The 26,920-nt window shown below is 42.6% G+C and overlaps 1 protein-coding gene across 15 annotated transcripts in view; it reads right to left on the reverse strand.

Annotated features, from left to right (window-relative positions):
• MYT1L (myelin transcription factor 1 like) overlaps positions 1 to 26,920 on the reverse strand; it is a 461,092-nt gene that overhangs the window by 186,068 nt on the left and 248,104 nt on the right. For 14 of the 15 annotated variants that reach the window (XM_083178476.1, XM_083178474.1, XM_083178472.1 and 11 more), the window contains exon 6: positions 26,361 to 26,423. The exons of the other annotated variant lie outside the window; for it this stretch is intronic. In XM_083178476.1, coding sequence (XP_083034602.1) covers positions 26,361 to 26,423 — 63 coding nt within the window. The remainder of the gene's footprint in view (positions 1 to 26,360; positions 26,424 to 26,920) is intronic. 15 annotated transcript variants of the gene reach the window in all.

Raw genomic sequence — 26,920 nt, forward strand, 5'->3', positions numbered from 1 at the left:
CTGTCTGCGGTGCTCCATGAATTTATGGCACCATATAAACAAATGCTAATAATAATAATTGTCCCCTCAGAGATGTGTAAACCGTCTAAAGAAGACTAGTGGAGAAGTTTCCCATAGCAACCAGCTTTTAGCTATAATTTATCAGGTACATTCTTCTGTATAAAACAGAAGCAATAAGCTAAAAAGTCGGATCTGTTTTGTTGGAAACAGCCGCGGATTGTCACATTCGCGGCCGTTTTTCGAAAATCAGCGGCTGTTTTCGCTGATCCACAGACTTTCCGACATTCCACAGCCGGAACACTGAATTCCGGCTGTCGAGTTACTGTCGGAAGAAACGGCAACGTCAGGGATTACGATTGTCGGGTCATTCCAACAGTCAGAATCCTATATTGAATACCCCCCTTAGTCATAAGAAGTCACAAGATTTCACATTTAGTTACTCTAAGAATGACCCCTAGAGCAGGGTTGCCTACTTTTAATGTCCCCTCTCTCAGAGAAGCCCGGAGAGGAGACTGTCAGCAGCACTTTGGGGTCAGGGCCTGATGTAAACGTAATCAAACCCCACCCCCAGTACTGCAAATCCCACAATTTGCGGGTCTTCAATGCGGGGGCGGGACTAAATGGTGTGATGTGCATATTTAGCCCCTCCCCCTCATGTGAATGGCGGGAATTTGACGCTCTTGCAGGGGAGATGCGAGGGGGCCCGCAAGTATGCGGGAGGGTTGCCCACATTTCCGAGGGGACCGGATTTTCGGGAACCTCCTGGCCATTCCAGAAGGGTAGTCAACCATGCCCTAGTGACAGAGGGGCACATTTACTAAGAGTTCTATTAAAGATGAGATGTTCCCGCCAGCAACCAATCAAATTCTACTATATTAAGCACCTTCTAGAAGATAATAGTTAGAATCTGATTGGTTGCTATGGGCAATCCCATCTTAAAAAACCCTTCCTCCTATCTTGACCCCAGAGTATCAGTGCCACTACTGGCGACATTCTCATGGAAATAGGATTATCATTTCTAAGCTGTAACCAAACAACATCGTATTCATTCAGGGGGAGGGGGGGGGGGATGTCCAGTATATCCCCTCCTCCAAAGTAAATTAACCAAAATAAAAGTGGTCAGTTCCCTTAAAAATGAAGCTTGTCTGTGAAGATACTCTGTAAGGAAGCAGATCCCATAATAAAGTACCAACCATTCAACGTCTAACTGTTAATTTTCAAACACAGCTTGTAAAGTGACTCCTAACCCTTTCAGGTCCAACGTCTTAGCAGGCTCAACAGCACTAGCGCTAGTAGCAGAACCAATGGTGAGCCACTTTTTAAATAAGAATATTAACATCGTTCAACATTCAATGTAGACCATTTTTGAATAAAAAATTTTTTTTTAGAACTAATTTAAACATTTCAACCAAACTGTTTGAATTGCAAAAAAATAAATAAAAATTGGACCGCAAAGAGTTAAGGTGCCCCACACAGATAGATATCGGATCCAATCCGATAGCTATCCAATTTCCTTTGGAATCCAGAACACCCCTGATCATGGCCACACGCAGAATGATTAAGTAAACGATCGGTGGGTTTACTCAATCGTTCTGTGTGGCCATGATCAGGGGGGTTCGGGCAGAATATATGTTAGTATTGGCAGACGGAGAGGGATCCTTTGGACCCCTCTCCTGAAAAATGTGCACCGGTGACCGGTTTTAAATATAGCATTGACGACACAAAATGTGTTAATACAGTACTTACACTCCACAATAAATTAATCAGTGGTATGTCCACACAACATTACTGCATTTATGTCGCATTTGTTTTCTATACTATGTAGCATACTACATTATTTGTTTCCGGTAATCACTCTATTATATATTAGCAAGTTGAATATGTACAGTTTCCTATAACAACCAATAAACAGCATTGGTCAAAGATAGACAGCGAAAGTAGATGCCTGATTGGTTTCCATGGCTGCACATTTCTACTTTGTCAGCAATTAACTCCCTAGCGTCATTGTTTGACATTCAGCGCGCTTAACCACCGATCCACCTATCCACCGGTTCTTATCCTGCAGCTAAACCTTCTCTGCTTGTTAGTAAACCAACCCCCAGTGTGATAAGTTCAATTCTTCCAGTGCGCACTGAACACGTTGCAGCTGACAAGATCACAACTAGTGACCTCCACGGAGTTTTATTCATCATTATCCTTGATCTGTATTTTCTAAATGAATGCTTTAAAGCTACCCCGTCGAAGAAAAGGGTTATGCATCTGAAATTGGCGGCGAGAACAGAGCAGGAAAATTACTTATTTTCCAAGGTGCCGGGAAGTGAAATGCAGAGAGACTGACAGTGTGTACAGAATTTTATATGACTATCCCACAGTGCACCCTGTTACAGAAGAGTCATACATTAATTAGAGCATTCGGCAGACACTGCAATGTGTTACACGCATCCAAGTGAATCTTCATTTTTCACATGCAGTGCCATACTAATTAAAATCAGCTTTGTAATTAGATGTGGAAAATTGTGTTCTTTTTTTTTTTCTGAGCATGAAACCAAAAAGAAAAATGCATTTATTTTTAGAACATTTTATTTGGATGCAAATGAATATTCTATCGTAAAAGCTTCAGTAGGAAAATAAGGAATTTTTTTTTTCTACAATGCATAGTCTTCTCAGTTGCAAGTTGCAATGCTTCGCTATCTCCCTGCTAGTACCTGGCCTTGTTCCAATGCTTTTAGTGAGTGCTATCTGTCAAGGCATGAATAATACAGCCCCAAGGCTGTCGGCTGAATCCAAATGAGGCATACATCAGGAAGAAAGCACTCGACTTTAGCTCCAGAACATGGCTCCTGTGAAGACAGGCAATTATTCACCCACGGCTGCAGCCATGGCAATCAAACTGGTGGGTGAAAAGGTATATAAAATGAAAAAAAAAAAAGAGAGAGAAAGAAATACGGTACAAAAAAAAATAGATAAAATTCAATCATTTTCAAACAAATGAAGAGACGACCCTCGTTTGCATGTTCCTTATACGGTATATTTGCTTTTAACACTTTTAGGAATATGTTGTCATGTGGTATGGTGTAGTGGTTAGCATTACTGCCTCACAGCGCTGAGGTCATGGATTCGATTCCCACCATGGCCCTTACTGTGTGGAGTTTGCATATTCTCCCAGTACTTGCGTGGGTTTCCTCCGGGTACTCCGGTTTTCTCCCACAATCCAAAAATATACTGGTAGGTTAATTGGCTCCCAACAAATTAACTCTAGAATGTCTGTGTGTGCGTGTAAATGTGGTAGGGAATATAGATTGTAAGCTCCACTGGGGCAGGGACTGATGTGAATGTTCAAAAATTCTTTGTACAGCGCTGCGGAATACGTGTGCGCTATATAAATAACTGGTAATAAATACAAATAAATAAATGTGGGATGAGCCTGGTGATGAAGAGGGGCGGTGATTGATATATAATGACCTGTTATGGCTTTAGCAGATGATAAGAACTTGGTGACTTGAATACTACCCATTTCTAGGGACCCAATGTACATGTAGTGAATGCAGCCATTTTGTTGAGGACCTATCACTTCATCTGGAATTAGTGACATCAGTGAAGCAGCAGCAGTCAGTGATGTTATTGTGATTGCATGATCATAGATATTGATAAACCTTTTATTGGATAAGGTGTGTCATGTGTTACAAATGACCTAACAACTATAATATAATAATAAATAAAAGGCACAGAGATAAAAATAAAATTGCAGTAAAACTGTATACTATTTATTTATTTCAATATATATTTAAGTAAAAATATGGTGGCAAAGAAAGTAAAGCCAAAATCAACACAATCCACAATGCACAATAACAACAACATGCATTGTAGGCAGATATTGTGCAAGACGCACAAAAACAACTACAACGCAGGAATGATATCCACTGGACCTTCTATTGTAACTTGACAACTCACCCGATTTGGTGATGATGCTGTTCAAAGTGGTCCAGCCAACTAACCAACCAGCCAATGAATGGAAGGAACCCAGATAAATGCACCTGAGCTTGTGACCTACAGTTCTTTTCTGCCACAAAATAGCCAACAACAAACCACCAAACCAAAAGAAATAACAATGGAAGACTGGAACAAAAAAGCTTTAAGCCACAGTCCAAGCCTCTAAATAAACTCAAGCAAAGACACCTCCGCAACACCATAGACCAACTAACTGAGCAGCATCCAGGTCAGCCGCCATTCTAGACAATTAAACCACCTCATTCTTAATCAATCAGTTTCTCTTCATTCCAAAGAATGGCTGCCTTCACATTGTGTAGGTGATGGGCCCAGTGTCAATATAACTCTGGACAAAGGTAGATCTTGTGGTTGCTGGATACTGCATTGCATGCTGGGAAGAGGTTAGTTTGGGACTGCACTGAAGAGCAGAGGTGGATTCTAGAGTGAGTGACCTGGCATAGTCAGGCCTTCACCTCCTCCAGATACACCACATGCAGTGACCGTTCCACACCTGAACACTACAGGTTTTTTTTCTTCTCATTTACTAAAAATAGTGCTCCTTATTCATATTTCTCTGTACTTACTACATTTCTGACTGAGACCACTGTATGTCGTTGGGGGAAGGGGGGGTTTTGGCTTGCACTGACTATTATTGTTCCAATATTTTATACCAGCTTATTATCATACTGAAGATATAAGTATCTTTTTGCATTTATTCGCTGGTGGTGCTCCCCAGAGTTATGGGTAACCATAAATTTTGTGGGAAGAAAAAGATAACTCTTTTTTTGGGGGCACTACTTAAAAAATTCTTTATTCAATTACTATTTACTTGTTCTAAGTTAGTTCTGTGGGGGGGCATTCGAATTCTAAACAGCAAGGTTAGTGTGGTATCCTGGACAAGTGAATGTGTGGGGAGACACTATATTTGGGCAAGTGAGAGTGGAAGCAAAAAAGGGGGGGAGGGGGAAGGGTTTTTGGAGCGGATGCTATAGTGATGGAATGTATAATAAGATTAAATTAATCTAATGAGCTGGACCATACTTGGATGCATCGGCCTAGAATAGCCTTATCACCCTTGATAGGTCCGTCTCATACCAACCATCTATTGCCGCTAAGTACACCTAAAGTGATGAATGTTTCAGCTTACAATGGTCAACTTTTCCATATATAGTGCTCCGAAAAGCCACATGGGCAATTGATCACTTTGCTGAGTTTTTTTTGTTTTTTTTCCGATGCTAAGTGATGATAAAAATTATGTTTTTCTATATAAGGTGTTTACACCCAAATTTGTGTGAAAAAATAAATTTCAAAAATAAATATATTTAAAATGGCGATGATGTTTTTATTCGGTGGTGTCAGCCACTGACGGATAACCCCACTATAATTGATTACTCATGTGCTTAAGATCACCAGAACTATATGTGTAGTTTATGGTATCAATACAGATAGGATTTAATAGAGAGATTAGTATGCACCCCTAGGGTCCCAACTGTTCCTTGTCTGCCCTTGTGCCTATAGGCAGTGAACGGGCTAAACGGTGTACAGATTAGGGGGCCGCTATAGTGGGGGCAATTGAAGAAAGAAACCGGGATCTGCTGTTGGGGTCCTGCCAATGGATTACCCCTGTTGGAACTCCAGTGCAGGGGGTCACTCACTGGCTGGCCGCAATGAGAGTCACGGTTTCTTTCTTCAATTGCCCCCACTATAGCGGCCCCCTAATCTGTACACCGTTTAGCCCGTTAACTGCCTATAGGCACACGGGCAGACAAGGAACAGTTGGGACCCTAGGGGTGCATACTAATCTCTCTATTAAATCCTATCTGTATTGATACCATAAACTACACATATAGTTCTGGTGATCTTAAGCACATGAGTAATCAATTATAGTGGGGTTATCCGTCAGTGGCTGACACCACCGAATAAAAACATCATCGCTATTTTAAATATATTTATTTTTGAAATTTATTTTTTCACACAAATTTGGGTGTAAACACCTTATATAGAAAAACATAATTTTTATCATCACTTAGCATCGAAAAAAAAAAAAAAAAACTCAGCAAAGTGATCAATTGCCCATGTGGCTTTTCGGAGCACTATATATGGAAAAGTTGACCATTGTAAGCTGAAACATTCATCACTTTAGGTGTACTTAGCGGCAATAGATGGTTGGTATGAGACGGACCTATCAAGGGTGATGCATCCAAGTATGGTCCAGCTCATTAGATTAATTTAATCTTATTATACATTCCATCACTATAACATCCGCTCCAAAAACCCTTCCCCCTCCCCCCCTTTTTTGCTTCCACTCTCACTTGCCCAAATATAGTGTCTCCCCACACATTCACTTGTCCAGGATACCACACTAACCTTGCTGTTTAGAATTCGAATGCCCCCCACAGAACTAACTGAGACCACTGTATTCCAGTTTGCACAGCGTGATCAACCGATGTCATGGATGGAATTCCTTTAATAGAAGCAGGATATCTTTTTCAAATAATTGATTTGCAGCATGTTGTTCATTGGGTCAACTCTTCTTATTTAATTGAGTATTGTAATTCATCGTTACCTCTGCAGTCTAGTAACTGAGTGACTTAGTAGCAGCAATAATTAGATTGCATGACGGTGAGGCATTCATATATATTTTATACAGTAGGTCATCCACAGACAATTATTTATTGATGCTGTATTTTGTGGCCCTAGTTATGTGATTTCTCCCTCTAGCATTTCCAGACTGAGTCAAATTCCCTGATTCAAAGGGGAGTTCAGCATGTACAGTAGCCATTTATCATGAATGGGATTGTGGAAAGTTTCATCAAGAAGAAACAGGACATAACGCGGACGTGGAAAGTAACATGCATTGGTGAAATCATCTTCTGCTTTGGCTTGTGAATTCTACATATATTTAGTTTTTGTAAAAACTCAAGTCTATGAATGTAGCTTGGAAGCCAATAGTTGATTTATTATGCCATGAGGTTGGGTTGGAAACGGACCAGGAACACTTACTGTCAAACTTCAGCAGAGAACTGTACAAAATACAGGGATCTGTGTTCTAAGCCTTGGAGAAATAGAGAGTGGATGGAGAAAAGTACCAGCCAGTCAGCTCCTAACTGCATTTTTTTTGAACCCAGACTGTGTATGGCAGTTAGGAGCTGATTGTCTGATACTTTATCTCTGCCTACTTTACCCTTTCTCCAACGCATGGTAAATAGATCCATTAGAGGATGAGATGCAAATATTTGAACGGTTTCGAAAATGTCACTGATGATGATGATGATGATTATTATTATTTTTATTCTTTCTTTATTGCCGTTGAGGGTCCAACGCACTTAACAAAGTATATAAACAGTATCAACAAACCCAAAAATAAGTGATGTACATTGCAAAACATTGCAGAACATGGATGTGGATAATAAACATCTCTGTGGTTCTGGGATTAATTATTGACAGTGTCTAGGCCACTAGGTCCACCACTATTGGTTGACAGTGAGTAGATTGGCACCCAAAGATGCATCAGTTCCCACAATTGGGCAACTAATGCTGAATGAGTCCATTATGTAAAGTATTCAAAAAGTACCATGTATATATAATGGGCCCATTCATCTTAATGACTAGGCTCCTATATACAGTAGCAAACAGATGTGAGGTGAGTCCCCGGCAATAACAAATAAACATGTCCAAAGTAATTTTTTCTTTGAGTAAAGAATTTTTAAATGTATGAAGGTTTTTTAATATTTTTTTTTTATAATTTTTTTTTATCAATATCAAAAAAGTCATATTCTATTAAATAATTACTGTATTGTAGCTGTCATTTTTACACCGTTTTTCGTTTTAAAGTTGAAAGGACGTATTAACAAAGGTACAAACGCACGGACGGCTGGCCACACTAATTGTCCAATTCACTTTAATAGTTCTGTAAACGAATAGTCTTGCAGAGTCTTAACAATGTTACTGAGAATTAATTACTGGGCACTTAGACAAGTAGTAATAAAAACAGGAGGATAATTAGCAATTAACAGTAAAGTAAATATTTGGTTAAAAATGAAGACCTTGTGCCACCCAAGTGATTGATGCCCAGTGTTTTGGCACTTTTCTTTCCTATCTAGACACAACCCGCATCAAAAATACACAAATATATACCAAAATGAAGCTGCAAAAGACTTATTTTTTCAGTGATTAAAACTTTGCTCAGCCCTGTAGTAATTATGTTAATCATTGTATCTGTCCTATAGCCACTTCCCTCTGACCCACATTATTCAGGATCATTCAAGATCATCTTTCCATTTCTGGAATGTGCCTAGTACCCTAATTATCTCAATAAACAAAACACATCTCTCCTCTTTAATGTAAATTACATACAAACAAATCATTACATTTAGAAAACATAGGAAAGTACAGGACACGTTCAAAATGCCGACTTTCATCATGCCAACAATGTCATAATGCCGACATCGTCAACATGCTGACATTTAAAATGTCAACGTCCGAAAAAGTCAACATGCGTTTTTATGATTGTTTTCTTCTAAACCAACTTATTCTTACTTCTAGTAAGTGGACATAGATATAATAGTGTGCCAAGCGAGGGACGAGGTCATGTTGACCTATGTCAACATAGACACACCCAAAAAACCATGTCGGTATTTTGAATGTCTGGTTTTTGTCCATGTTGGTATTATGACCATGTCGGCATAATGAATGTTGGCATTTTGAACATGTTGGTATTTTGACTGTCTACCAATGCTTGTTGGTATTTTGAACGTCAGTATTTTAAATGTCGGAATATCATACTGAACCCAAATGTACTACTGATATGTGATATGGGGATAGAAATAGATATTTAACACATACAAAGGTTTTGGTAGTCAAGTATATGTGACTATAAAAGATTACTCTCTCCTGTTGTCTCTCTCATCTCCTGTCGTTGGACCTGGATTATTGTCGAGTTGGAGACGTATGGACCCAGGTCAAGGTGCGGTGTAAAAGCACCACAGCTTATAACCCGGGTCGACCAACCCAGCAATGTGTAGTAGAGAAAATTTTCCATGCTGGTGGTAATAATGTTACATAGCATCTAACCCTGGTATTCTTTCTATAAAGATTGCATATTTATTCTGTCTTGCTAGTAATGAAAATCCCCCCCCCCCCCCCCCAAAGTGCTGTAATGATGTCACAGGATCCCATTGAACAAGTCAGCAGCATTCCTTTGAATATTAGTGCAGCTCACAAAATGACTGCTATACATCTAAACATGTGCATTTATAAAATATTATAACATTATTGCCATGATATGGAAATCATTATTAGGTAATTCACTGAGATAGTACACACACTTCGTTTCATGTTTTGAAATCTTGTTTTCTTGCACAAATAAAATATATTTGTGTGGATTTCATGTGCTTGATGTGTTTCAACAACATAAATGCATTTTGTGTGCGCACAAATGACCCGCCCTCAAGATACCTCATTGAAATATAAAACTATTCCAAAATACGGAATAATCCGGTTTCCAAAATACTTCTGGTCCCGGGCATTTTGGATAAGGGATACTCAACCTGTATGTACGAAAGGGTGCTTACTGCAGAGTACTGGGCAAATTAGTTGACATGATATTATGAAAGGATAAGGATATTCCAATCCTTTCTGATTCATCATCAGCAGCTTATGCTGCATTCTAGAGTATGACACGAGGCCTGTTTATGAATCCATTACAGACACTCTGTAGTTAGCTCATTCCGGGGAGCATGCAGCTGCCTCGCCAACACAGACTGTCCCCTGAGCATGTGAAAAACAACAGCGAACCAACATAATCAGAAGCCAGATGCATTGTGGGATACAGCAACAATCGATGAATCCGATGTGATTAATATACTGTATTACTGATATGAATATGGGTATATATATATATATAGCTGGGTACCTTCTAACGGGAAGCGGTCATCTATTAGAATGAACTTAGGTCTACAGTCATTAGGTCGACCCCACTAGGTCGACTGGCAGGAAGGTCGACCTGACTTAAGGTCGACATGGGCCAAGGTCGACACGACTTAAGGTTGAATTTGCATAAAGGTCGACATGAGGAAGGTCGACTGGTCATAAAGTCGACATGGGTTTTTCACTGTTTTTTGAGCCGACATGTGCCGACAGGCGGTATTTCATGCCCTACCATCCACTAGGGCGTGGTGGGAGAATAAAATAGTGTGCCGAGCGCAGCGAGGCACCGTGCCCGAAGCATGGCGAGCGAAGCGAGCGATGCGAGGGTCCGATTCTCATTGCCAACTGTGTCCATGTCGACTGTGTCGACATTCAGATAAAAAACTGTGAAAAACCCATGTCGACCTTATGACCAGTCGACCTTCCTCATGTCGACCTTTATGCAAATTCGACCTTAAGTCATGTCGACCTTGGCCCATGTCGACCTTAAGTCAGGTCGACCTTCCTGCCAGTCGACCTAGTGGGGTCGACCTAATGACTGTAGACCTAAGTTCATTCTGACAGATGTACCGATTCCCTTCTAACTGTAGTGTTTTAAATGATAACTGAGAAATTCTATTCTATAGAGAAGCATAACGCATTCATGAAAATAATAACATTATCTTATCCGTGGAATGATTACTACATTAATATAATGTGTCATTTTATTTAGTTTAGGTAAGATTTTGTATTCATTCTGCTAATACCATGTATAACACAATCTGCTCTCTGTTCACCTAATACCATCTCTTTACTGGGAATTCTGCATAAATGTCTATTTAAAAAAAAAAAAATATTTTCCTTGTACTATATATTACACGTAAGATAAATGAATGTGTCCAATATGAAACAAGATGCCCATCCATAAACTGGAGCCATGTGGTGCGCAGGGGTCACAAAGGGTTAATATCCCATCTGCCGTTGGCCAAGGCAGTAGTTTACAGTCAGGATTTATAAAGATGTCCAACAATACTGGTGATCCAGTAATGCTGGGCCAGTGTGTGTACAGGTAGAGTCTCCTACAGACCCCAAATGTCAGGAAGCAGAAGTATTTTGGATTGTTCTGTATTTTAGAATATATGTGAACCACGGGGCTGCCAGAGAGGCAACATGTCAGAGGGGGTGGGGGCAAGGGAGACATCACTTTGCCAGCTACCCCCCATGCCATAAAACTCGGTGATTCGTGGACTGTGGAGAGGGGACAGGGCTTAAATGACGCAAAATGGCATTTCGCATCATTTTAGACTTGCCCACTTCCTGGGGGGAGGAGGCGGATTTTCGGGAGCCTCCTGGCCATTCTGGGAGTGTAGGCAAGCCTGGTATACCATCATGATATATCTTGGTGATTGTGCCCTGAGTCTAAACACAGAATTCCTCTATGTTCATTTAAACACAAAGCTGGGAGCCCCCCAGTGAAACGCGTCAGTCATTGGCACCCCCATTCCTTTCCGTATTGTGGACTGTGGATTACAAAACCGGGGGAACATACCCTTGAACCTGGGACTCCAAAAACAGACCTAAACATCAACTGGGGATATCTAAGGAGATCGGAGGACAACATACCACCTCACGTGGACCACCTCTAGTACAGCTTGGAGTAATGGGATCCATTGAGTGACATTGACTGCTTCTCTCCCCCCTCATATACAGTGTCCGTGGAGTCAAATACCAACAAGATCCACACACAATTAGGATCAGTGGGGTGCAATATCCAAAAATCTTGCCCATAATCAAGTGGAGATTTTAAACTATATGCAATTTGCATCATTTGCACCATTTGCTTGCCATGTATTGGTATTTTTAGTATAAATTTTATGAAATGATGTATACATGAATCATGTTTATAATGATTTTACATCTGATCATTGATTAATAAATTGTTAAAAAAATTGATAAGTTGAAATTTCTTCCTCAAATAGTGCAGTTATTCAGCTTGTCTTCTTTTTGTGAACCATCTCCAGCTGCCATGACAGGAGATGGGCTGTACTTTATCTCTCTCCCTTTATACGTCTCAAAAGTCACAAAGTTTGGAAGATCATGCTGACAATCGCCTAATTCAATAGCTGTTTTATTTTATTCTTTTCTATAAACACAAGATTCCAGGCTAGCCCACCTCGTATGTCATTCTAGACACAATGGTGTAAACAACCACCTTCCATGAACTTCCCCTTTGTATGAATGGGACATCAGAACTAATATTGCCTGGTAGTTGCAGACAAGAGAACAATAGAACAAAGGGGTTCCAAGGAGACCTAGTAGCTTAGTGGAAGGCAAACAAACACTACAGGGAAGTAGAACAATCTGTTATTGAACTTCACCCCAAAGTTCTCCTTTAACCCAAATATCAATCTGTTTTTTTCTGAGTGATTGTTGAATAGATTTGATCATTCTAAATCAGGGGTGGCCAAACCTGTCCTCAAGATCTACCAACGGTGCATGTTTTCCAGGCAACCTGTGGATCTATAGTAGGAATGAATGCAGCAGGTTTTAAAATGTGACAGTTAGTAATGACTGCAGCTGTGCACCAGCTAGGCAACCTGGAAAACGTGGACTGTTGGTAGATCTCGAGGACCGGTTTGGCCACCCCTGTTCTAAATGATTCAGCCAAATAAGTGATGTGATTGGACCAGAGCCCACCAATAAAACCCACAAAAAAAAAAAAAAATATATATATATATATATATATATATATATATATATATATATAAAAATATTTTGCCACACATTTGCAAGTGTATATTCTGCTCTATTAATTTTCTGAATGTCTTTGGATAATTGTTATTAGGTCCAATTCATATACCAGTACACAGATAAATTGTGTATGGTTAGGGGCATCATTGTACTATTCCAGCTTGCAATATGCTATGATGCAGCCAGGGGGCACGTGTATTCAATATGGGCGTGGCTCTGAGTTGCATGTTAGTAATCCTCTCCATACATCCCCAGCCTCATACTCACACGCCCTTTGGTTCTCTTCACTCTTCCCATGACTGCCACTTTGTCTCCGCCCTGATCATTTCCTCCGACACCTGATTCCAGTATTTCTCCTGTGCTGCTCCCTTCCTCTGGTACACTCTCCCTTGTCCCATGAGACATACACCAAGCCCTCCCTGCCTTCACTTGTGCCCTTGTCTCTCTAGACAAGAGTAACACCCCTCCCATTAACTCTCAGTCCCTCACAATACCCTCTTGAATCTGCTTCCTCCCACAGCCCCTCTAGAATGTAAGCCCTTGTGGACAGGGTCATCTGTATTGCTACAAAATTAAGTAATCTGCAAATTTTAATTATGCATTTCTGTAACGTTGTGTACATGTAACTACACTGAAAACCCTTATTCTTTGAAATGTTGCTATGTTCCTCCATTGTGTACGCCACTACAGAACCATTTTGGAACCAATCAAACTAAAACTAATAATATTGAAAGTTGGGGTCATAAATTCATCCATCTATGTAAACAGTCAGATATTTACATGTATTTCTGAGCCACAGGTGAATTGCGTGCAATTCTGGCTCAAGCCCTATGTGTACAAGGATATGGTAACTACATAGCAATAACATCCAGAAGCCCTACAAATAATGTGTTTGCCACACCATAAAGTGCTACATTACACATACTATACTGTCCTCTCAAATGCTTTCCTGATGCAAGAACATTAGCCCTGCATAAACCATTATTATTGTGATGCTCAAATGTTAAATTGAACCAATCAGAAACAGCCATTTTGTTTTCTGAACCTATTAGAATACCAACAACCCATTCAGAAAGAACCAGCACTACATGGATATTGGTCATACCTCATAAATGCTAGTTATGTAGTGACTAAGTGAAGTTGCGTATTACTAATTCATTTCGGTACTTATGTATTATCTGGGCTGCCGATTTTTTGATTGTATGCCTTAACTTAAGGCATACAATCAGATGCGATGCGATATCGCATCGCATCGCATACGACCATATCGCATGCGATGCGATGACCCGATTTTTCCATAGGATTCAATGTTAAAATGGACTGAGTCCATTTTAACATGGAATTCAATGGGAAAAGGGGTCCTTTTCATAACCCTACTATCCAAGTGGGCATGGAGTCGGATATAAACCTGTGGCGAGCGTAGCGAGCCACCGAGCCCGAAGCGTGGCGAGCGAAGCGAGCCCCGCGAGGGGACGGTATTCTGTGTCCCCTCGCGGGGCTCGCTACGCTCGCCACGCTTCGGGCTCGGTGGCTCGCTACGCTCGTCACAGGTTTATATCCAACTCCATGCCCACTTGGATAGTAGGGGTATGAAAAGGACCCCTTTTCCCATTGAATTCCATGTTAAAATGGACTCAGTCCATTTTAACATTGAATCCTATGGAAAAATCGGGTGCATCGCATCGCATCGCATGCGATATGGTCGGATGCGATGGGATGCGATGGACCAGATTTCAAAATCGGCAGCCCAGTTAGTACATAAGTACCTTCATTTCTATTTTGATAGGTTGTGTTCTAGAGAAATTGGTTAAGCTCACAAAATGGATGTCATCACTATGTGCCTATACCAGTCAGAGAAACTAAAGATTTTAATAATTATTAATTAAATCTCATATCATTTATAGTAGCTAATGTATAAGGCTACTGTACAGATGGGGCTGGCTTCATCTTTGCAGGGCTGGCGTTTCTAACTCCAGCCTCGCCATTACGCCAGCCCCGCCAGGGCGCGGGCGCGCACGAGACGCTTGTGCGTCCCCTGGGCAACGGAGCCTTCCTCCGGTCCCCGCCGTCACCGACTGTCGCCCTCGCCGCCCTGAGCACCCCCTAACCCTGCCCATCTCCCTGATGCGGAGATGGGCAGGGACATGCAGCATCCCCGCTGAGAGACTGGGACGCGCGTGCATGTGAGACGCACGCGCATCCCAGTTCAGTGAAGCCGCCGGAACTCGTCTGGTGAGCCCTGGCCAAGGATGGCAGGGGCTCCATCTGTATGTACAGTCAAATATAGATATAATTTCGACCATCAGCTATTGTTTACAGGTTTACGGGTTCCTGTGGCCAGACATGTTGGTCAGTGGATTGGTGGGTGTGTATGCACAATTAATTTGCACAGGACACCTGCCAAATCATTCGGACCCTCGGGTAACCAAGCTGTATCATCATTCATATTTGTACTTAACCATAGGTTCCAGAGCATAGGTCCTCTCATTTATTAATAAAATGGCTAATCATAAATAATAATATTTGGTTAATTAACATAATCTCAGCTAGTAAGCAGAGAAGGGTTCGCAGTTAAAAGAGAACTGGCCAAGTGATAGTTAAACTTCTATCATTAGATACGAACTGTATAAGATAACAAATGTTTGTTGCTCTCTGCCTCCCCTGCTGGTAGATTTTAGCAAGTGAAGATGTGTTGTATCAAACCCGCAGAACCTTGTTCTCATTTCTCATAAAATTTCTCATTTTAACTCTTTCTTATTTCTGTCCAAATTCCTTAATTCAAAAACCCACAAAGAAAAATTATTTCCCCGAATCTTTAAATGCAAAAAGCAATCCGACACCTGTGGTGGACGTCTTTGTAAGCAAGGTATATATGCGACTTCAACGCTGCTATTTTATTTATAAGCACGCAGACAAATCGGCCAATTAGCCAAGTGGCATGCTGATTCCTAATGACAACTGCACCTAACACCTTTCTTCTTATCTCTACAAACAACTTGTCTTTCCAAGCTACAAAATGGAAGCGGATGAATCTTCTCTCCCCCGCTGTGTGCAACCTGGAAACGGCCTACCTGGCTGCATCAAATCCTGTAAAGTTACAAATGCCTTAAAATTGGCTGGGGCTTTATTGAAAAAAAGACATTATTAATCATTTTAATGATTATAGGCTGTATTATTAATTTACTTCTCAAAAGTAAACGCATAATATAAAAAAAAAACACACACACTTTGCTTAATGAACTTTCCGTGTAATATATTTAGAATCTTTCTGAATATACTGAGATTGTCAACTGGGAGAGAAAACTCAGGGGAGCACCACCGACTCAGGGTGGGAGCACCACCAACTGTAAAGTGTCTCACCAAGGGCCTTATTCTGATCGGTGCGGATATTCCCGCATGCGGACGGACCGCCGATGTTGATCGTCTGCGCATGTGCAGAGGTCACTCTGCGCATGTGCAGGCGATTTCGCCGCACGGATTCTTTATACGCCGCACAGGGGGCGTAGAGGGGCGTGAGGGGCTACTTAGCCTCATTACCCTATGCATACGCCCCCCGTTTCATGGGCGTTCCCATGCAAACGCGGGGCGTATGCATGGTAATGAGGCCGTGACGCGTGGGTACGGGGCGGGCATCTGACATCGCCGGATGTCAGCTGCCCGCCCCCATACATGATTTCACACGGACAAGTGTCCGTGTGGTCTTGTGTTGCGGGACCTGGTGGAGCGTGCGGCCCTGCATTCGATGTTCGGCGACCATCGAATGCAGGGGCAGATCCCAAGACGGAGGAGGCGTATCCCCGTCCAATTTCATGCGGATCGCCACATATCCGCGTACGGACGGCAGGTGGCGATCCGTATGGAAGGCGGGGATTCGCCTGCACGGTTGCGGCCGCATATTCTGATCGGGCCGCACCGATCAGAATAAGGCCCCAAGTTTGGATCTTAGACACATATCTTAGTCGGTTCTAGGCTACTCAAGCCGAATCCCACTACGGAGAGCAAAGGTCTCACTTGACCCCTTCCTCACCCTAAGCGGGCAAAACCCAGTGTGGAACCCAAAAAGCCACATCCCCTATACTGAGATTGTGTAAGCGCTAATGAACTGTTCTCTTTATACCCACACATAGGGGCAGATTTATTAAGCTTGGAGAAGAGATAAACTGGATATAAAGCAGAGAAAAGGTAAAAGGAGATAAAGCACCAGCCAATCAGCTGTGTTTGAAAAAGACAGTTGGGAGTTGATTGGCTGGTGCTTTATCTCCTTTTACCTTTTCTCCGCTTTATCTCCAGTTTATCTCTTCTCCAAGCTTAATAAATCTGCCCCATAGTCACATATTATGGTACAGTTATGGTACTTGCTTTACACCTAACTGTACATCGCTGTCATGAGTTATCCAGCTCTAAAAAATGCATTTGTACCAATCCTGCTGTGTATCAATGTGTCCATGTGAAACCATGTTCACAGCATGGAATAGTATGTAATAAACTTATATGGGGCCATATACAGTACAAGACAAGTAGAACATATTTTACTTTTCTCAACAGACAGTGCAAAATCAATGATGTACAATGTTGAGTCTCAGCTGAAAATGATCTATTATGATCAAAGAGCATCCTTCTATTTCCATGTTTTGAGTTGCACTTACATTAAGGTATGTGCGACATTATACCGAGTACAGTACATGGATTGTATCAGCAGAAAGATACATCAGGCATTATTATCAATTTAAGACTGGTGTGGAATTACATACAGAGCAGAGATACATCATCCATGGTCCTTCCAAAAGCTTGGAGTTGATGATGATGACGACTCACATTTCTGCAAATAGTAATCACCAGCAGTGGACTAAGTTGTTGGACATGCTAAAAACAAACCTCCTCCTTAAAGCTCTATCTATCTATCTATCTATCTATCTATCTATCTATCTATCTATCTATCTATCTATCTATCATACTCACATCTATTATCATTAAAATAATATTTCTACACATTATGGGGGTTATTCTAGTTGATTTGCCGACCCACCATTCGCATGGCACGTACGTTCATACGGCATACGAATGAACGTTTTACATAAACATCCATTCGAAACTGCACAAGTGCTTTACATTTTACAGACCAATTACACATCTAGCCCCACAGTTCGACAAATTAAAAGCATATTAGGATCAAAGTGGCAATTTCATCATCAGCGCCATTGCTTACATCAACCATCAACCTCTGCTAGCACAATATTTGCAGGGACACTGAGAGATTGCAGTATTTGGCATAGTTTGGCTTTGGTTCTATATAAGGATGATACACAAAGGCCCTTATTCTGATGCATTCGCTCCACTGCTTGTTCACGCAGGGGAGCGATGTTTTTCGACTGCGCATGCGTATAGTCTGTTATGCGCATGTGAAGCTGCTGTGTGCTAGCAGCCACGGCAAACAGATTAATCGCTGGTGCTCGCACACATCAATGCGGGCGGGGGCGTGGGTTTGCGGTCCGATGTCAGGTGCCCGCCCATTACCCGTACAGGCACTCGCAGATGTAAGACACCAAAGAGGTGTCTTTCATTTGCAAGCGCTAGAAAAATCATTCAATGCTACATGACTATCAAATTATTTTCTGCCCGCACGCAAGGCTACGAATAGATGAGTGTGCTAATCATCCATTCGCATGCCTGCGGGTAATAGCGCCGTGTGAGGGGGGCGGACAGCTGTGCGTGCAGTGGGCGGCGACTGGTGGACTCGCAAGCCTGCGAAATTCGCAGACTTGTGATTCAACCAGAATAAAGGCCAATGTGTACAGTCCACTCCTTACATGCATGTGCAAAACAGGAAGACATTTAAATAGAACCCTGACTTTTCGCCTATTGGTAAATCAGTCTGTATATTTTGTCTAGGTTACACAGATCCGGAAAAATAAGTAAACAGGAAAACTTTGGATTATTCACAAAAGGCCAGAGGAGTACCTAGATAATCATGGGCCCCATAGCAGCTGCACCCCTTGCACCTATGGTAGTTACGCCCTTGCAAAAGGCCATTTTATGCTAACAACCAAAACAAAACAAAAAACATTCCAGGATAATGCAAAATAAATAATAGTGCTGTTATTTCTGCTTCTAGGCATTTCTCTCTGCTTCAATACCCTACAGCAGGCATGGGGAACCTTCGGTCCTCCAGCTGTTGTTTGACTACGCATCCCAGCATGCCCTGCAACAGTTTTGCTATTTGACCATACTAAAACTGTTGCAGGGCATGCTGGGATGTGTAGTTCAACAACATCTGGAGGGCCAAAGGTTCCCCATCCCTACCCTACAGTATGTTATTGAAACAGAACCACAATATCCAGACCACCTAGCTGATGCACAGGTGTAGTCCATAGTTGCCTACCCTCCCGCTTTTAGCGGGAGTCTCCTGTGTTTTGCCTCTTTCTCCCGGTCCCGCGGAAGGTCCCGGGATCCTCCCGGTTTTTCAGCCTTCTTGCTGAAAGATTAGACTGCGCATGCGCAAAGTGCCGGGGGGCAGGTGTCAGCAGCGCCCGGCGTCGCTGTCCTCTTAGATGACAGCTGCCGCAGAGACTGGCAGCAGGGAGAGGAGAGTGGGAGCGGCTGGAGCGACAGCGGTGTGTACCGCTTGAAATCGAATTAGGTTAGTCACGCCCACGGATCCGCCCCCTTTTGTGTCATGCCTGTCGGGCCCGCCCCCTACTTGATTGAGCTGGCTGCAAAAGTCAGCAACCCTGGTGTAGTCATTACTGTGCTGCATTCATTCCTAATCGACACATTCTATAGGTCTGCACGTGGCCTGTAAAACGTGGACTGTTGTAAATCTCAAGGACCGGTTTGGTCACCCCTGCCCAGATCTGCACTCATAAAGAACTTGCCATATTTAGGTTAAGCTATATGTAATCTCACACAACTTTTCACTATGTTTGCTGTTTGTGTTTTTATATACAGGCATAGCACATGGTAGGCTTCTATTTTTACTGCTTTGGTACGATGTAATTGCTCCATTAATTACCTTCATTTTATAAGCTGATGCTTAGGAGTGATTGTACTAGAACGCTACAGTCTAATTACTATTCTGGCGACAAAGCATCTTAGCTCACACCCCCCCAGCAGTGCAAGGCAAGATAAGTGTTTACATATTCTGCAGACATTCTTTGCAATATTCTTTTACTCTAGTATAATCCCAGAAGCCACTGGGGTTAGGCGTAATCTATCAGATGTCCACTCCCAATAATGTCCACTCCTAATAATCAAGACTGTATTTAAATTAATATTGCCATAGTTAATGCTAGGAAATTTTCCAGAATAAAGAAGCAGATCTTCTGCATCACACCAATATCAGCTACTAAACTCCTCCCCACTTAACTGCTATTGGCTGTTAAAATCATAATGACCTGCAATGTTTACCTTTTGTAGGAAAGATTTTTTTTTCCACTTTTTAAAGTGAAAACTACCAGTATATTATTAAAGGGGCAACATTGAAACCCCTCGTGGTTTAATCCTTTAAGTGCCAACATCTCTGTGAGAGATGGGCAAATTATTGGCTACAAATGCCAGCATCGCTCACATTTGTTATATAAATTCAAATAAAAAATGTTGTGTAAAAAAAAAAAAAAAAGATAATATTTTCTATATAAGGTAAACATTACAGGCCATTATGATCGATACAATAGTTTGCCTGACAATTTTCACACCAATTTTGACAAACTCACTTGGCATTCAAAGGGTTAAAGTCCTTATGGCTTATAGGGGGACATTTACTAATATGTGAGTTCTATTTCAAATGGGACGTTGCAATGGAATTCTAATAGAATTTTTTTTTTTGCAGGTTTTAATGTTCGTCAGATACATCTTTTCAATGTAGAGAGACAGCCGCTGACTTGTTGTAATGCATCTCAGCTCAATAGAACCCTAATCGATATGTCTCTCAGACCAGTGTTCCACTCACTGACATAGGACACACAGCATGCAGCAATAGAACATATACCACAGAGTACTGACTCTCTACACACTTTAATCCATCCATGGGAACGTCACATTTCGTATAGCAAAGCTTACCCATGCAAGTGGAAACTGGAATTTCTTTCGTAACTAATCCCCAGTCATACCAAACAGTTCATAATCTCAGACACCCTTTAGTGCACAACAAACAGACAAACTCTGCTGTCTTTCCAACATATTCAAATGATTTGCAAATACAGAATAGCATAATGAATTTTTAAACTATAACCAAACACTTTTTGCTGTTGGCATCATTGTAACTTGGGTCATTAAATAGTCCCCATAGTACTTAGATCAGGCATGTCCAAACTATGGCCCTCCAGCTGTTGGGAAACTACACATCCCAGCATGCCGTGCCACAGTTTTGCCATTAGGGAATGCTAAAACTATGGCACGGCATGCTGGGATGTGTAGCTTCACAACAGCTGGAGGGCCATAGTTTGGACATGCCTGACTTAGATGAACCAAACTCATACAATACCACAGTCATCTTACTTGTAGCACAAGGTTACAGAACGTTATGTAGCAGTTTGGTCCTGGGCTTGTACTAAACCTTTTTTCAGCTTCTCACTACAGACTTAGCGGAGTAGTAGTTAAGGGGCAAATGACCCTGGCTGCCATCAGAAATTGTGGCTGCCTGGACTGACAAAAATAGGCAGCCCCCTCTCTTTCTCCAGGCCTCAGTATGCTTGGTAGACCTCCGTTATCTGCATCATAGGCCTCACTACTCTATCTCTACATTGCTTCAAGAGAAATGTGAACTTTGCTTATGATAGTTTATAATTGATTGACTCCCATTCTGGGCCCCCTTTCTGTCTGGTCTCAGGACTTTAGTCCTGGTAGTTGCCCCGTGATTGCCCTGTGTATACAACAGTGATAATAAACACTTACCTTACTATAAATAAAGACATGGAAACATGAAATTGGTGGAAATTGTTATTTAAATGAGCTATGTACCTAATAATAAGTGCAAGAAATAAACTTAAAGTATGGTGTTAAAGAAAGAATGGCTAGATCAGCCCAAACCCAAAAACTCTAATACTAATACAAAACAATAAACCAACTAGACTAAAAACTGAAAAGGTTTCCAATCAATCCTACTACCTTGAATACCAACCCAGAAGGGTATTAAAAACAGTTAACGGAGGTGACTGCACCTTAAAGCTAACAACAATCAAACAAACTGAAACTGAGATCCGCACCAAAAACAGGTAACCTGCTGTTCCTTCTCGCTGGCAATAGCCAACAAAGACACCAACAATAACATCAGACAAAAAAGGGAGGAAGGGAGGGTGGGAAGCATGAACACAATAAGCAGACTCAGTAACATAATAATGTCATCCAGTAGATATGGTGGCCCGAGTGCAAAATGGCCTTTATTTGGTCACTTACTGGCAGATGTGAGATATAGGAAAAATGAAAAGAGATCACAGTTCTGCATTGCAATGTAACATCTAAACTATTGTCAGAAAAAAAAAATCAGGTAATACTGTATATGGATGTCTGGAATAACGCATTAAGACTTCCACCAACACTTGACACTTACCCAAAAAAACAGGTGGACACAGAGGAGAGGCAGTTGCAGGAACAGGGATGCACATACCCCAGCCATATAATATCTCTCTCTCTCTCTCTCTCTCTCTCTCTATATATATATATATATATATATATATATATATATATATATATACCAAGCAGGTGGACCCGGCACTCAGGTCTTAGTGTCCTTCTTGTCCAATCCTGGACACAATATAACTGTGCTCTGGTGCCTTCTTTTAGAGAAGATATGGCAGTCCTCCCAGATATATGGTAAATGAAGTGGCACTCACAGGCAAGTAGCAAGGTGAAAAATGTGGACTCTTTATTCCATAATGGAAGAGTCCACATTTTTCACCTCGCCACTTGCCTCTGAGTGCCACTTCATTTACTATATATATATATATATATATATATATATATATATATATATATATATATATATATATATATATATATCTTATATATTTGGCCAGATCTGTCAGTCAACGCAGTGTGGCAAACGGTGGGCGGGGTTTCACGGGTGATTGACAGTCCCATCCACCGTCAGCCACACTGCAGAAGCAAGGCACTTCCGCACTTCCGTCCTACATGCTCTCCACAAGCACACACCCCTCCTCGGCCAACACTCCCCATGCCTGCCCACTAACTCCATCCACGGCTGCTCACCTCCCACAACCCCTCCCCCAACACACTCATCCCCGGACCGCTTATAGGGCACCTACACACCGCGCGCCCAGGCCCCACCTCATAGACCGCCCCGCCGGACATTTCGCCCGCCCACCCTTCTGACTCACACCTACAACGCCCGCCCCCCTTCTGCCTCTAACCCAGTGGTTCCCAAACTGTGCGCCGCGGCTCCCTTGGGTGCCGCAGCACTGTCACAGGGGTGCCGCGGCAGATGGCCCTAACAAATAAGCCTACTGACAGCTGCATGTCTTTTTTTTTTTCCGTGCTGTGAGGTGAGGTGAGCCGGTCCAGAAGTGAATGGAGGTAGCCGGCACTGGGGTTGGTGTGCGGAAGTGTCTGTCTGCTGGGAGTCTCTCCGCGCCGGGAGTGGGGTGCCAGCACAATTAACTCCGATGGCTGCCAGAGTCAGTCAGCCGGCACGGGCGGATGTGCTTGGATGAGCCAAGAAGGACAACAGGGGGAGAGTTGTTTAACGGGAGACCGGAAGGGGGCTGGGGGTGCGAGCCTGCCGCAGTGATATTCAGCAAGGTCCTGATGGGTCAAGGCGGTCCGACTCCTGGCGGCTATGAGAGAGGAGCAGAATTGCGCTGCATTGGTTGGCAGTCGCTAAGTGAGTTTGTGAGGTTCTGGCGGGGGGGGGGGGGGGGGGCATGCCATAATATAAGTGATGTATTCAATCCTATAGGAGGGATGGAAAGGGTCACGCTGGTGTGCATAGCGCGCACAGGAAACTACTTTTTAGATTGGCTTATTTTACTGAAAAAAACAAACTGATATTTATACAAAACCTGGGCTTTTTTATGCAGGTGCTGGATTACTCTGCAATAAGGGGCACATTTAGCAAGGATCACATATACAATGCGATCTGCGCAGATTCTTACTGCCTATGATCGCATTGTAATAGGCGATCCTATCGCCAGTAATTACCTTCCTGCAGGATCCTGTCCCTGCAATGCTCTCAGCTGGATGCCATGGGGTCTGTATGTGCGGTTAGCGCTGACCCCCGACCGACCCCGCTGACCACACTGCCCCACCGCCATCCCAGAATGGTGGTAACCCAGGGACCTGAGGCGATGCTGCCCAATATTACATACACCCCACAGTGTCCCCCCATACCGACATACACCCCGCAGTGTTCCCCCCATACCGACATACACCCCGCATTGTCCGCCCCATACCGACATACACCCCACAGTGTCCCCCCATACCGACATACACCCCACAGTGTCCCCCCATACCGACATACACCCTACCTGCCGCCCAGGTGACCCGCTGCCTGACGCTCACACCGAACTCTGTCCGCTCCCAGGTAAGACACAAACGCTGCCTCCCAACCACCCTCCCCACCAGCCGCCCAACCTAGCCAGACCCATGTCTACACAACGCACACACCCCCCCCCCCCACAACCCCCCCCCCCAACGCTACCTGCCATTCAGGGGACACACTGACTCACGCTCCTAACTAACGCTGTCCACTCCCAGGTCATACTCAAACGCTGGCTCCCAGACGCTGACTAACGCTCTCAGCTAGGCCACCCAGGGAACCCGCTGCCTCAACACAACACGCAACCCCCCTCCCCACCACCTGCCACACACAGCCAGCCCCACGTCTACACAACGCAAGCACAACCCCCCGCCACCCACCGCTGCCTACCACTCTCAGCAAGGCCTCCTAGGGGACCCGCTGCCTCACCCTCCCACCAAAAGCTATCACAGACTACACCACCTTTGCAATTATATGCACTTTCATTTCTAAACATTTATGCTGTCACTCAAATTCACTAAAAGAACATTATTCACCAAATTACACTAGATCTCACACTCACTTATATTTCCACTTCGAATGGGGCGAAGCCCCTCACGACGGTGTGAAGAGCGCCCGGAGGGCGCGATGAATCACCTAGTATATATATATATATATGTATATATACTGTAGGTAGATAGATAGATAGATATAGAATGTGAATAGTCAGTACTTGCTTTCGTAAGCAGCTTGGTGATGCCTGGATAGGTTAAGTGAATATACAGGCGAACTCAGACACTCACTCCAATAATGCTCACAGATTCATATAGATATACAGTATAGATATATATATACCGTATATATATTATTACATACTGTACTGTGCATCTATCAGCCATAACATTTAAATCGCAGGCTAGATGAATAACATTGTTACCTGTTACAATGGCAACTGTCAAGGTATTGTATATACGAGGCAGCAAGTGATATGAAAGTGGTAAAAAATGGGAAATGCTAAATATCTAAGCAACATTGACTGTGGCCAAATTGTAATGGCTAGAGGACTGGGTCAGGGCATCTCCAAACTCAAGGTCTTGTGGGGTATTCTCGGTAAGCAGTGGTTAGTTAATACCAAGGAAGGACAACCAGTGAACTGACAAAAAGGCCTTAAGTGGCCAAGGCTCATTGATGCAAGTGCGGAGCAAAAGCTAGACCATTGGTCTGATCCCACAGAAGAGCTATGTCATTGATGTCTATGATTGGAAAGTGTACGGCCAAACAGTGCATTGCAGATTGGTGTGTAAGGGACTGTATTGCCGCTAATCAGAGTGCCCTTGCTGACCCCTGCCCATTAACAAAAGTGCCTACAATGGTTACTTGAGAATAAGAACTAAACTACAGAGTAATGGAAGAAGTTGGCCTCATGTAGACAGCCTGGTATGTGTGTGTCATTTACCTGGGGAAGCGATAGCACTAGGATGCACTGTGGGAAGCCGTTGGAGGCAGCATGATACTCCTGGCAAAGTTCTACTAACAAAACTTGGGTCCTGACAATTACATGGATGTTACTTTGACACATATGACCTAGCTGAGCATTGTTGCAGACCAAGTACTTCCCTTCATGGCCACGGTATTCCCTGAAAGGCAGTAGTCTCTTACAACAGGACAATGTGCCTTACCACATGGCAAACAAAATGTAATTTATGGTTTAAATAACATAACCAAGAGTTCAGGGTGTTATATCCCTTAGATCTTCATCCAGTCAAGCAATCATGGAAGGTGCTGGCAAAACAAGTACGAGCCATGGAGGCCCCACCAACTAATAGGACTGACCTGCTGCTAATGCCTTGGTGTCAGATACCATAGATCACCTTCAGAAGTTTTGCAGCATCCATGCCTTGACCGGTCACAGCTGTTTTGATGGCTCAAGGGAGATCTATACAATTCTATTCAGGTGGCTAGGGACCTCCATGGCTGAGGGGTAGGCCTGTACACCTTCCCAGTAATCAGGTAACACAAATAACAGATACAAAGGAATAGGAAAGGTCTGTGCAAGAGATGCTATAGGGTAAAGTTTGCCAGTTTGCAATTGATCCTGTTATACTATACTTTAGATAATAGATTGTTTTATACACATACAGAATATAATGTACATGCAAAGTACAATACACCAATAGATTGGAATCAATTTTATAAATAAGTATATGTGTACAGCTTAAAATATGACCAATACAGATATTATAATTACCTTCTATGTCTTGCATATTTACCACTAACATGGCCACTCCCATCGCAACCAGGAGTAGGACAGCTGTAGAGAAGGAACAAGGGATAAGAAATGATCGGTGCAAGGCTTGGATAAAAGAACCTAGACCAGGCTTAAGCAATCAAAGATTGATGGGCATGGTGGGTATATTGTTACACAACAAATAAAAATCACAGGTTGATTGCCCCATCAAAGAAATTACAAATATGCAAATTACTACGCTACCACTTGCAAACATGTAAATTACAGAGATGCATTTTCTTGCATTTTAATAAACTGGATAAGGGCTTTCAACCCTACATAAGCCCCAGTGTCGTGTGCAGTGGGGTGAGGCAGGTGAGGCACAGCCTTTCCTGTCATACTAACATATACGCCGGAGTTTTGAGTTTATAAAGTATGTCAAAAATACAAAGTATATATTTAAAAAATCTTATTTTTATTCTAATAATGTTTATAGTCAAAACTCTGGAGTAAAAAGTCTACGGCAGGTGAGGCAGTGCCTCACCTGGCTACCTTTTCTGCACATCTCTTATCAAAACTCA

Source organism: Crinia signifera, chromosome 3 (assembly GCF_055691185.1).
Source record: "Crinia signifera chromosome 3, ASM5569118v1, whole genome shotgun sequence".
In the NCBI taxonomy this organism is placed as follows: domain Eukaryota; kingdom Metazoa; phylum Chordata; class Amphibia; order Anura; family Myobatrachidae; genus Crinia; species Crinia signifera.